General features: G+C 36.1%; 1 protein-coding gene across 2 annotated transcripts in view; it reads right to left on the bottom strand.

Annotated features, from left to right (window-relative positions):
* Positions 1-11,489, bottom strand: part of dazap1 (DAZ associated protein 1) — a 34,377-nt gene extending 22,888 nt beyond the window's left edge. For both annotated transcript variants that reach the window (XM_014990918.2, XM_014990919.2), the window contains exons 1-6: positions 11,350-11,489; positions 10,366-10,406; positions 6,490-6,656; positions 5,401-5,466; positions 4,066-4,173; positions 1,147-1,195 (exon numbers count right to left, since the gene is read on the bottom strand). In XM_014990918.2, the coding sequence (XP_014846404.2) occupies positions 1,147-1,195; positions 4,066-4,173; positions 5,401-5,466; positions 6,490-6,656; positions 10,366-10,406; positions 11,350-11,381 (463 nt within the window). In that variant the 5' untranslated portion in view covers positions 11,382-11,489. The remainder of the gene's footprint in view (positions 1-1,146; positions 1,196-4,065; positions 4,174-5,400; positions 5,467-6,489; positions 6,657-10,365; positions 10,407-11,349) is intronic.
* Positions 11,490-13,727: the final 2,238 nt, after the last annotated feature.

Below are 13,727 nucleotides of genomic sequence, written 5' to 3'. Positions count from 1 at the left end.
ATTACGTATTTTTTGCAGAAATATGGAGAGCCGTTAAAGTTATTATAGTTCCTTGAACAGGTTAGAATAGGTACATTGTATGGCGCATACAGCGGTAGAACAAACTGACCAACAAAAGCGCAGGAGCAAGTTGGGTTGCTAGGTGACGGGCCAGGTTCTGGGGTTGCTAGGTAACAGCACTGCACTGGGACATATTTTGAAATGGCTCGTTTTCTAAACCCACCAAAAAACTGTAACTCATCGCCAAAAATCAGCTGGGTGTTTTTCTTTAAGATCTTAAGCTGATTTTAGGAACATCTGAGATTCAATAACTCAGAAGAATTTTTAATTAATACGAGTTACAAAAATATTTAATTTCCCTTTAGGATCAATAAAGTATTATTGAATTTGAATTGAAATGGAAGTATAAAAATGTCAAAAAAGTGAATTTTGCATAATAGGTCCCCTTTAAACAAAAAAATAAAATAAAAATAAATCCATAAATAAATCGAAATGGCGTTCTACCGCATGCATATTAAATATTTTAGTGTCCTAATGTAAAGTCAAGAGCCTAAGCAGAACCTTCAACTACAAATAACCTCAAGTCAACAAACAAAAGTCATAAGTCGTCTTGTTAGAGGTATTTTTAAAGCTACAGCCTCTGTTTTTAGGTTTTATTGTCCTTCAATGTAAGAAATCTAAAATAAATAGCTTCCTTGCTCCGTTTGATCACTGATTTCTTTTCAGAAATCAATCTTGAGGAAAAATCACAGGAAGACTCATGTTCTCCACCAAGGTCACAACCCACACACTACAAAGCAAACCCTACAATAGCTACAGTAACTTCAAAAAACATGAAGGAAAAAACAATAAAAACACAATGAGTTGAGTTTTATTCAATCATGAAGCGATAGCAGATGGTGAGACGAGTTAGTCATTTTTCTACTAAATGTTTTCTAGAAAACTGAGCTTCTTTTAAGTGCCTTTGTCATTCAGTGTGCGTCCAACATACAACTCCTGCTGCAGGGTGACATGTTTTAAGTGAATTAAATGGAAATGAATGGGTTGTGATTTCTCACTTTGGGCCAGAATAGTTTGCCATGGGATTTAAGATGGTGAGGAATAGAGCGGGAGAGAGGGGGGGAGAAAAACGGGATCAGCTTTTACCTCGGGGCCTCTGCTTCTCCGCATCATAGATCATTACCACCTCTGTGACCTTGAATGGGACAAAAGGAAAACAGTGGCTCCATTTAGAAAAATGGACAGGATCCTTTCATATTCAATTTAATAACCCTCACTGTTAACGTTCTTCTTCAATGCCATGAAAAAGTGTTTCATTCTACGTTCACACACCAGGCAAATGTGACCCAAATCTGATTTTTGTTGCTTTTTTTGGCCAAATGCGACCTTTATCAGACTTTTTCACACCAGTCTGAACGACTCAATTCTGATTCTTTCGATCATCAAAAAAAATCTGATTTGTCACTTCCACATGTGATACTAAATCTGTTGTTTTCAAGTATCTACAGTAGTAGTCGTCAATTAATCAAATTTTCTGTTTCTGAAAATTAATTTTTTTGGAAAATCTGGATTTTTTTTTTTTCAGCAGTGCACTCTGAGTTTCCATAGTTCAGACTGAGTGATGTCAGCCATCTTGTTTGACAAGCGCATTTACAGCTTCTAATTATTTCGACTTTGAATTCAGGTCAACTCACAGAAATAAGGATTGAAAAAAATAAATGTAATTTTAAAAAATTTAAAAATAAGTTTTTTTAAGTGATGGAAGAAGAAAAAGATTAAAATCAGAAATCAAATTTGGCATAAAAAAGGTTGGATATTTTTCATCAACTGAAATTTTATTAGTCGCATTTAATTGGTACTATGAACAAACAAGCAAAAAAAAAAGAATCAAAAATCAGAATAAAGTATCAAGATCTGCTGTGTGAATGTAGCTTTATAGATTCAAATAATCAAAAATGATAGACAAAGATAACCCGAGTAGATTATTTTACAAAATAATTTCATTTATTTGAAATTGAAAAAAGGTATCCAAAGCAACCAACCCCTATGTAAAACAATAACTGATCACTTTAAATCAATTAACTGTAATTAATGATCAATATCAGTTCAACTTTACAAGCAGAGCTGCAGCATCCAGAATCTCCTCAAATAGAACCTTTTCCTGCTATTTTAAGCTAGAAAAAAATCCAAAAAATAGATTTAATAACACAAGGAAACCATTGACATCCATCAGTCTGGAAAAGGTTCAAAAACACTTTGTTGGATCTTATCAATTAACGCATAAATCTGCATCTTTAACACAAATTAGCCTCATCGTGCTGATGTGGGCGCTGCGCCTCGGAGCGTCGGCCACCGACTAGACGCAGACAGTGTGTGTGGTAGAAAAATGAACTGGGGCGTATTTATTGACTGATCTGTGCAGCTGCCCTCTAGGCTCCAAGACTCCAGTGAAACAGTGAGAGCCATAAACAACAAATTATAAAGACATGGAGTTCATCCGGCTAGCCAACAAAAATTACTCCAGGAATGAAGTGGCGATTCATCGGGGTCACAAAAGAACCCAGAACCACATCTAAACCACGCTGGTCTCACTTGCTTCGGTGAAATAAGTGATGATTCAACAGGAAAGATGCTCAGTGAATAAAACGGCTACTAATCTGGTGAATAGCAGCATTTCAGAAAAAGATCGTCATGCTTATGGTCAGACACGGTGCCGGCAGTGTGATGATCTGGGGATCTGGACAGCTTGGAATAACCAAACTCTGCTGCAAACCAAAAAAATCCTGAAGGAAAATGTTCGCCCATCGGTTCGTTACATTAAGCTAAAGCAAATTTTGACAAGCAGTCACTTCATCTCTGAATGGCTATAGAGAAACACAATGAAGGTTTCTGGGAGTTGGTCTAGTCAAAGTCTGCATTTGTATCTAATGGAGAACAGACAACTGATGCTCAATAACCCTTAATTGTGGCTGAATTTAAACATTTCAGCCACATAAAAGATCATCAGTTATTGTAAATCAGGTGTCTGCAACGCTGTCCTCCAACATCTGGATGCATTGCTGCCGCAGCGTCACTGGCAATCAGCAGTAGGTAACTTCTATAAACATTTATTTATTTAACTAATTATTAAAACTATTACAATCTCCTGGTAATATGAGACAGAAAATGTGAAAAACTAAATCAGGTTCCTCCATCTCCTCCCTGTGGTCCTATTGCCATCTGCAGAAATACAACACTCCTGCTCAAAAACCACCAGAGCCAAGAGGAGGGACTTTGTGCTGTCAATCACACTTGTAAAGGTGCTGCTCACACCCACCTCTACCACATTGAGTACAGTGGTTCAAGCTCAAGACTGCTGCTTTGATAAAGGTGGAGAAATAACTTAAAGGTACAGGAAAATTGGCAATTTCTCAAGCTCGACACGATTCGCAATGGAGGAGGAGCTGAGAACCTGTAAGTCGTCCTTATTCAAATAATTTTAAAATTAAAGGCTCATTGTCTTTTACCAAAAACAAAATTGAAATCCTACTAAATCTGACGCCACTGTTTGTGTTTACATTTCATAAAAAGGAAGTAGCATTCAGCGTCTTCTTCAGTAGCTCTTGATGCAGCGTCCCCACAGGCGAGGAGGGGAAAAGGTTTTTGAAAGGGTTTGGTCCATTTGACACAGTGCAGTGAGAAAGAGAAGCGCACCAGCTGAAAAAGTAACAAATGTTGCAACTTTGGTCCCAAACCGTCTAACCGACTATCAAGTGTGAAAACACGCCAAGTTTCTGGTTTTCTCAAAACTTTCTACTCCAGCTTTAGTCGTTCATTTGATTCAGCGGTGCTGGAGCAGGAAGCTGCAGACACTCAATTTTTCACACAGAGGCAAGTTGGCTGGCTTTTTTTCTTTTAATAATCAAAATTTGAAAACTCTGATTTATCTTCACTCAGGTTATCCGTGTCTGAAAAACTTAAATGCAACAGAAAAAACAAAACCAGAGGAAATCTGATGGGACTTTTTTTTTCTTTTTACATTAATGTGATTTTAACCAACATTAAATGGGCAGCAGTGATACTTACCACTCCGAATCTATTGAAATAGTCCCTGAGTTCAGGCTCTCCGCAGTTATGGGGAATTCCACCTACAAATATCTTCTTAGATTTATTGCTATCAGCTTTGCTGCCCTTCTGAAATAAAAAAAGCAAGAGAGTGGATGGATTTGATATCAAAGTGTGTTACAGTATCACTTCAGGAGGAGGGGGAGGTCAGTACGCTATCATCTATTTAGACGGTGCAGAAGAAATTAGGCTCTTCTACTGCCCTGGGGTATAATTCTTAACATGTCAAGTCAATGCAGCTCCAGTCTAGAACGCGGCATCTTCCACTTCCACTCAACCGCAGAGCTTTTCTCTGCTGCTGCTGCAATCTGGCAATAAAAGCAAGGCGCTGCTTAAATTACTTATTTTTTACCCAATTAATCTTGACTTTTTTCAGTAAAAACCAGCTGAATGACTTGGGGAAAGTGGGGGGTTAAAAAGCTGACATTCATTCTTCATACAGCCAAATATGTGACTTAAAATGACTCCAGCTTTGCAGCATTTGCTGGTTGACCCAAAATTATCCAAGTTGGAGGAAAGATTTCTCACTGCCTAAATAAATTCAGTGCTGAGAGCTATTTGTTTTTTTTGTTACATCATAAAATCCAGTTTATTTTCAAATCCAAATCCAGAGAAAAATGCTACAAGGGAGAACATTTCACATAAAAGTGGCTGTTTGTCTTAAAAATGTTTCTACAAATTACCAAGGAGCCACAGAGACGGGAAAACCATAAATAAGGAATTTAATGTGTGATTTCATGATAGGGTTAGGCAATAAACCAATTAAGTCTCTCAAATTAAGCAATTAATTAATCATATGATAATTTAAAATGGGCTAAATGTTAACTTTTTGAAGGGTAATTTTAGTTTCAGAGACATCGTAATCCAATTTATTCATTGTTTTTACTTCCATTTTATTTACCGTTTTTGCTTGTTGGTTTTATTTTGAATATTTAAAATGTCTTCCAGCTCTAGTGTTAAGTGTTCTGCACAAAGTTAAAGTTCTGAGAGGGAAAACTTTCATAAAATAATGAAAATAATAAATATAACATTTGAAAATGATCTCAAAACAATAATATTACTTATCAAAACAATTTCTGGGACAATTTATCGCTCAGGAAAATCTTTAATGATGAACAGCCTTCAATTAAGCAATTTTTTAAAAAATATTTAATTTTAGAAAAATATGGATTTTTTTTCCACCCCCATCATTGAACTCCATCAGTTTCCATCGTTCAGAGTGACGTCAGCATGCACAAAGCCGCCATCTTGTTTCATAAGCGTGTTTTATCTGAGAAGTAATCAGATTACTCTTACCCAGCCCTCCTTGGTTCGAGACTTTTCGGGCTGCATTCCTCTGGGTGTGCATGGCTTTGGGTCAATCTGACGGGAGAGGAGGAGGAAATATTTCCACAATATTCTCACAGAGAAGAACAGAAGAAAGTCAAATGTAGATTCATGAGCTAAACGCCTAACGATGCATCATATTAACGCAACAACAAACATGGTGCTTGCTGCAAGCAGGGCTGCAACTAATGATTATTTTAATTATAGTATTATATCGATTATTATGACAAAACTGGCACATTCTCCAGATTTCAAGCCCTTTTCTTTACATTAGAAATACATTTTAGGGCAACTTGGACTGCCTTACCGCCTCGGCAGAGCCCCACTAAGAACTGAGTGCATGCATCAGTTCATGAAAATACTTTTCTGCTGACCAATATCTCTACTTAAAAATATCTGCAGTTGATTTTACATGATACTGCAAAACAGAAAATGTGTTTTTCCATCAACTGAGACTTTAAAGACTTAAACTAATTGATATACTTAAATAAATTAACTTATACTCTCAATTTTCTTAAATGTACCTAAACGCAGATCTGACAAAAAATTTAAGAGACTACTTAAAATGATCATTTTCTCAGTTTTTACTCTTCATATGTATATGTCTGAGTAAAATGAACATTGTTCTTTTATTATATGAACTACTGACAACATGTCTCTGAATTTCAAAGCAAAAATGTAGTGTTTATTTGCAGAAAATGAGAAATGGTCAAAATAACGAGAAAGATGCAGCGCTGTCAGACCTCAAATAACGCAAAGAAAACAACAACACTAATGTTTTAACTCAGGAAGAGTTCAGAAATCAATAATTGGAGGAATAACCAGGAGGTTTTTAATGGGATTCAGTGCACTGGGCTCAATGTTTTCCAGAGCTGTATATATATTGACAATAAAGTCTTATATTTACTCTAAACATCACATTTCACTCATAGGACTGCACAGAAAGATCAGTATCCTAATATAATTTCTCTTTTTCCTCAAACAGTTTCCTATAAATATGAAATATGTTTAAGCACAGTTAGCACAAAGCAGAGGAGTTTTACAGCCTAAAATACTCACATTTCTTCCATCAAGGTTATGTGGCTTTGTCTCCAGCACTGTTCGTACACAATTAGGGTCTTTGAACTTAACAAAGCCGAAGCCTCGCGACTGATTTGTGGTTTTGTCCTTCATGATGACACAATCTACTACCTCTCCATACTGCGAGAAGTAGTTTCTCAAAGTTTCTAAGAAAGCAGAGACAGACATTGCATTGATATTTCACAGCTTTGCAGGAAGTTACAACCACAGATTCAAAAACAGAATCAAGAAGTACAGTCAGGATAAATGGAGGATGAATTTATGCTTAGCAGTTAAACTTGCTCTGAAGATGTAAGTGGGGCAAAAAGAAGTGCAAAAGTAAAGCATCCTGAGCTGCTAAACCCTGAAAATCCTCCTGCAACCTTGAGTTTATGTTGTATCAGATTACCAGGGACTGGACTATTTACGTGAAAACATTAAATTAGAATAAGACGCATACAGAAACTCCCCAAGAGCAAACAAAGCACAGACCTAGAGTCATCTTGTACGGTGCCAAACATGCTACTGAGCACTGCAAACCCAGCACACACCCAGGGAGCCGATTCAACCAAGACGAGCAAGTTTGAACAAATGAGAAGTCACTTTGGAGAGCTCGTATAATCGGTTTTCTTATTGCTGGAAAGCCCTGGGGCATCGGTGCAGAAGAAAAACCACAGAGTTACGCAGAACTGTGGTGCAGATCTTAAAGTTAAGACGGCGGTAAATACAGACAAGCTCTTGTGCAAAGTTAAACAACAGCAAATTAGCCATGAGCTGCAGAAGGGCTTCAAGCAAACCTGGAAGTCGACTCCTGTTGGGTCTGAATGCAAGCAGGACGTAAATATAAACCAACTGCTTTTGATTTACAGGTCTTCCTGCCAAATATCATGTGAAAGCATCATAAAGATGTGTATTTAAATAAAATTAAACTGTCTCAATGTACAAGAGCACTTCCCTTTAGATCATATCTGGAAAATACCTTGAATGACTTGAAAGAGAAAGAGCAAAGCAGAAACAAATCAGTGTTTCCTGCAGGCCTTTAGCCTCCAGTGTTATTTCCTTTGTTTACAAAACAATACAAATAATTAATAGAGAGACACTAATCGATTGACACATTTTGCATTTGATCAGCGGATGAAATAATAATGAAATGTATATTTTTCTTTTGTTTTAAAATGTCAAAATAGACAAAAATGGCAGTGGTTTAAAAATGATAAATTTTGATTACAGATTATTAATTAAATTTTTGTCCCCTGAAAAGATTAAAAGATACAGCAGAACTGAAGACAAAAATGACTCTTTCGGTTGCAAACCTGTGCAATTAATGCCTCAAAAATAAAATTCTCCAATAATTTCAGTAAATAAATCCATCAACCAACTGCATGTACTTTGACTTTTCTTTTTTATAAAGTTATGTTATTTATTGCTTTATACATAAATTTTATTCATTCAAAGTCAGTGGGATTCAAAACCAATTCCTGTATGAATAAAACCCAGCAGCACATTTTTATTTTATGAATTAAAATGTACTTAAAATAAAAGTTGGAATCGGTGCCTTGAAGTTTAACTAAAATCGGCAGAAAAAAAAAATCTGTGCATCTCTACTAATAAATAAAAAATTAAGTAAGCGTAATAAATATGCCTTATTTTACCATTAGCTCTGGTTCTGCATAACCGATATCAAATAGAAGTGATGAATTTATCATCCTGTAATAACTATTTTTTTTAAATGCTATATATTTAAAGGCCCAGTTATCAGATGGTTTCTTGTACTTAATCAGTTCTTCAGATTTTTTTTTCACATTTAGTCAAATATTATGTAAAATTTATGTGGTTTTATAATAACTCTATTATTATTATTATTATTATTATTATTAATACAGCAGCACTCTTATGATGAGGATTGCAGTTTCAGTAAATGACATTGATAATGTAAAACCTTTTTAGAATATAATTTGCCATCTACTCATGTTAATGACGTAAACCAGATGCATTTGATTTGCCTTAAATATCAGCTCCATATCAACTGATTTGATTCATTTGATCAACGAGTCTACATTTAACTCTAACGTTTACATCAAAGAAAGCAGGATGACTTTTTGATTCAGAATATAATGAGTCATTTTAAAAGGTTAAAATATTTTCTAGCCGATAAAACTAATACAAATCAATTAACAGATTTTATTCAAAGCATTAAAAAAGGAGAGCGTCTATGAATGTTTGAGGGAAATATCTGCCAGTTATACACATTTTTTCTACAGTTCTGAATTATTATTATGGTTTTAATTTCCCTAGAATGAGATCAGCTACCCCAGATTATCAGCTTTTTAAACATTGTTGCCTTTTAATTTCAACCAGTCCAGTCCTGAAGATCGACTATCCTGCACCAGTTCTGTCCCAGAACGACCTGTTGACCCCGTTCAGGTGATGGGAGGCAGAAGGAATAAGTAATATAACATCACTGCTGGACAATGTGTTGCTCAACTGCACAGCTCCTGCAGCGACAAACTCTGCATCCTGGGTGCACAAAGGAGCGTTACCGTAGATCCTTCCTCCGATCTGCTGTTAAACTCTGTTACCATCACCGCTCCCAACAACCTCCTGTTATTGTCACTTATTGTGAACAGTTTGTTGTTTTTAAGAACAAACACACATTTTGTATATTTCTTTTAAACTGATCCTACTCAGTGGCACACAGTTTGAAAGTACCTAGTTACAATTACTCAATTACATTTACTTGAGTAACTTTTTTGGGGGAAAAAACAACAGACTTTTAAGAGGATTTTTACTGTGCCGTACTTTTACTTGAGTAATTTTATTATGAAGTATTTCTATTCTTCTTGAGTAAAATTTCTGGATTTTTCTACTTCACTGAATGAAAAAAACCAAACATGTTTTAACCAAAAATTAACCAAAGACCTGCAGTTTTTGTTCAAGTTGTATACGTTTTTTATTGAAAGAAACTGATTTAGAAAGATTTTTGCATGATTTTATTTTTTGTTACTTATTTGAATTATTGTCATTTTCATCCTTAAACTAACAAAATTTCCACTTAACTTTATATTTTGGTCTGTCTGATTATGCAACTTTTAAATATTAAATGATTGATAATTTGATCAGTAACTCAGTACTTGAGTAAATTTTTTACCAAATACTTTTTCACTCGAGTAATTTCTTGGATGGCCACTCTTTACTTTTACTTGAGTAAAAATATGTTCAAGTACTTTTACTTGAGTACAATTTTTGTGTATTCTGCCCACCTCTGCCTCAGATTACACTATTTTTAATAACTGCACAGTATTTTTATGTTGTATTTTTACTGTTACAGTGCAGCAAATTATTCTTAATTCTGTTTTTATATATTTTCTGTATATATGCATTTGTGATACTTTACATACTTTGATTGCTTGTCACTTTACTTCTGTTGCACCCAAACATTCCTCAGTGTGGGACAATAAAAAGTATTTTTATTTTACTCTAAACACCTGATGTAAATTAATGGCTCTTTTCCAGACCTCTGCAGAGCTAAAAGATGGTGATAAAAGTTGCATGATATTAACTGGAGTCCTAACATGATGCTGATCATTTGTTTTCAGAAGGAAATGTTTGTTTTGAATAGAGAAGCAGAACATATGGAATTATAATCAGCATACAAGTCAATTAGTGCAACGCTTGAATGCAGCATTTCATAGGGTTTTACATACAATGCATTCAAATCGTTCTTGCTAGTTATATTTGACAAATTGGATGAATGAGGAACTTGTGGCTTTATTGGCACTTGCAGTCAATGCAATATTCCACAAATATGCAATTACATCTTTAGCTTTATTTTTATTTTCCTGACATGCCTACTTATGTTATGGCGGCAGGACTTACCTTGTGTCGTACTCCAGTCCAGTCCACCTACAAAAAGTTTCCTAAAAGATGAGACCAAACATAATCACTAGTTATAGCAAAGAGATAAACTGAGAGAAAAACAGAGCTTCTGCTAAAATGTGCGGATATAACATTAAAAGTTTAAAGAAAAACACACACACACACAAGCTGCTGCAACATCAGGATATAAACACACGGTGCAACGCTTAAAATCACCGCGTCTTAATGTTCGCTGTTCGCCACTTTGCGCTTTAAATACTGCAAGCAGCGGCATTGACAATAAAGAGGTCTTTTACATGAAACGTCCTGCCACGTAAGTCAGCCCGGGACAGAGCCGTGACGTTGGGGGAGCTAACTGGAAACCACCAGCCTTCAACCATGAGAGCCCGACCACAGCGAAGCAGAGCCGGAGGAAGCGCGGTTGCTCGGCTCGCTGCATGCGGAGCGAACCAAACTCCCGGTGCCGATTAAATAACCGTGAAGTTTAGTGTCTGTTTCAACTGTTCGGGTAGCTACCCGGTGGAGATAATCGACATGAGGTGTGAGGTGATGGATGTAAAAACCGAGAGCCCGGTGCAGGAGAGGATGCTCCATTCTCCAGCAGTGCCCGCTAAATGTCCTAGCCGCGGCGGAGTCAAGAGCTGACTTTCGCCTCGCTGACGAGCGCTAGCAAAACTAGCTCTGCTGCTTGGAGCTAACTAGAAATAAGTGACAACAGTAAAAACCAATTTGACAACTAGTGTGTCACTACCGCAGGTCAACCAGGTATATTTCGCCACAAGCCATAACACAAACAACCCACTCACTTTGAGGACTAGTTTCACTTTTTAGCCGCGTTTCCTCCGGCTTACTGAAGCTAACCGAGCTAGCCGCAGCTAGCTGTCAAATGACAGCTTGACAACACAGAGCGCAGGCTGCAAGTTACAAAACAGCAGAAAAATGTTCTTGTGGAAACACAGGGAAGCTCTTTTAGGCATATCTCACCCGACTTCATCTCCGACTAAGTTGTTGTTCATTTCTGAGGCTGTAGCGGTGGACTTTGGGAGCTGTGAGCGGCTTCTTGCTTCAGTGCTGCCCCTCTCAGACTGAAAGCGGAGGAAGGTCACTCCGCTTTTTGGTTCAAACTGTTCTGCGCAATGACGACGCTGCAGGGGGCAACAGCCTTTAAAGGAACATTACACCCAAACACCAGCTCTCCACGGCTCATTTGCTTAGAAAGACAGAACTGTAATCTGGAAATTACGTCATGCTCAGTTTACAGTGCACCGCAAACGCCACTGGATTTTATTGGGATTTTATGGGATAAAGCGACATGAAGTTGCAAGTAACTGTGAAGTTTAACTCATATTCAAATACTGTATTAATCCGAGTGGGAATTGAATGTTGTAACATTTTTTCTTCAAAGAGTTGTAGATGCTGAAGGATCTCCTGTAGCAGTCTGTATTACAGCAACATCTCAAGAAGCCTGACAGAAGACACTAGCTGTGTTTCTGTTAACAATAAAGTTGCGCAAATTGAAATCACAAAAATATAATCGCTTAATGTATCAATCAATCAATCAATGAAATTTTATTTGTATAGCACATTTCAGCAGCAAGGCATTTCAAAGTGCTTTACATAATTAAAATAAGAACAGCATGTGACATTGAATAAACAATGACAAAGAGAAAGACATTTTGAAAAAGATTAAAAAAGATAAAAACATTAAATCCCGCACCCCTTTTAGGACTTCAGTTAAATGTCATTTAACTGGGGCTCTTATTTATATCAGTCAGACCCTCCGGTTTCTTGAGTATTATTGTGCAAATTCATGTAAAATCCACGCTCTTTTTTGTGCTAATACATAATTGGGAGTCTAATTGATGTCAGATTATAGTCCATGATCCATACAGCGAGTAATAAAAAGTCGATTTATATAATTTGTCGGTAAACAGACAAAAACTGCATTGATTTGATTGATAACATAGTATTTAAGCACATTTAGTAGTCTAGAATCTAAGGGCCACATAAGAAACTATGGCGGGCCAGATTTGGCCCACAGGTCTCGAGTTTGACACATGTGGTTTAAAACATATCACATAATAATAAAAAAAAACATAAATCTTACATTTTTTTTAACTTTCTAGATATTTTAAATGAACTCAACAACCCACACCTCCAATCAGCTTATCAATAGCTTCAGATTTAAGAAACGTTTCTCCACTTTTTTTTTCATGAATCAAACGCACACACAAAGATATTTGGAAGATAAAATATTGTCTGAAAATATTTTTTCAATACAATGTTGCATGGATCATCATCTTTATTACACATTTGTTCCCCTTTTCCCTTTATAACTGTGTCCTTTCAACCAATTATGTATCTTGGATCTAATTAACAACAGAAATAGAAGTACAGGAGTGTCTCTGTGCTGCTGTTATTCCCAAAGCTTTCCCAGTCCGCTGGTGGGAATTATAAAAGTCAGAACGAGAACCACCTTCTCACTCAGCAAAGCGTGTCCCTGGAAGATGCTCTTGTTTCTCTTTATCTGCTTCATATCATTCATAAAGGACAAATTGAGGACAAACATCAGCATGTCATGATTTATAGCAGCCTCTCCGCTGGGACCGGAGCCAATTTCTTTCAAAACACCTCATGTATGAGGGAAACAGCTTGATCATGTTTCTCAGAGGAAATGGACTCACTTCTGTTTCACTAACAGACAGAAACAGAAGCAGCAGGGGAGGCGGACATAAAGCACATAAATAAGGGGTATAATTAGTAAATATTCAAACGTGTCAAATGTATTTTACTTTGAAATGATCACAAATATTGAGCATGAATAGGATTAATAGGATACATTTTGTCTGCTTAGTCCATCATGAAATATATACAGATCTGGAAAAAATTAAGACCACTTAATTTTTACTTTTTGATGGTTTATGTTTGAGTAAAATGAACTTTGTTCTTTTATTCTATGAACTACTAACAGCATGTCTCTGATAATCAGAACAAAAATTTGTATTTATTTGCAGAAAATGAGAAATGGTCAAAATAAGGAAAAACATGCGGAGCTTTCAAACCTCAAATAATGCAAAGAAAATAAGTTCATATTAATTTAGAAACAATACTAATGTTTTAACTCAGGAAGAGTTAAGGAATCAATATTTGGTGGAATAATCATGAGGTCTCCAATGAGGTTCAGTCTTAATTTTTTAAAGAGCTTTATGTAAAAAAAAAAAAACACAAACTACACATGAAAAATTACTTCTATTATTTTCAGAGTTTTTACCCAAATAGTACTGCTGATGGCTGCTGCCACCTTTAGGGAGGGTAAGATATCAGATTTATTAACTTGCTTACAGTAAATTTAATGTTTATCA

The sequence above is a fragment of the Poecilia mexicana genome, unplaced genomic scaffold (assembly GCF_051168715.1).
Source record: "Poecilia mexicana isolate PSO_F unplaced genomic scaffold, ASM5116871v1 scaffold_4, whole genome shotgun sequence".
Classification (NCBI taxonomy): Eukaryota; Metazoa; Chordata; class Actinopteri; order Cyprinodontiformes; family Poeciliidae; genus Poecilia; species Poecilia mexicana.
This window is presented reverse-complemented; position numbering and strand designations above follow the sequence as displayed.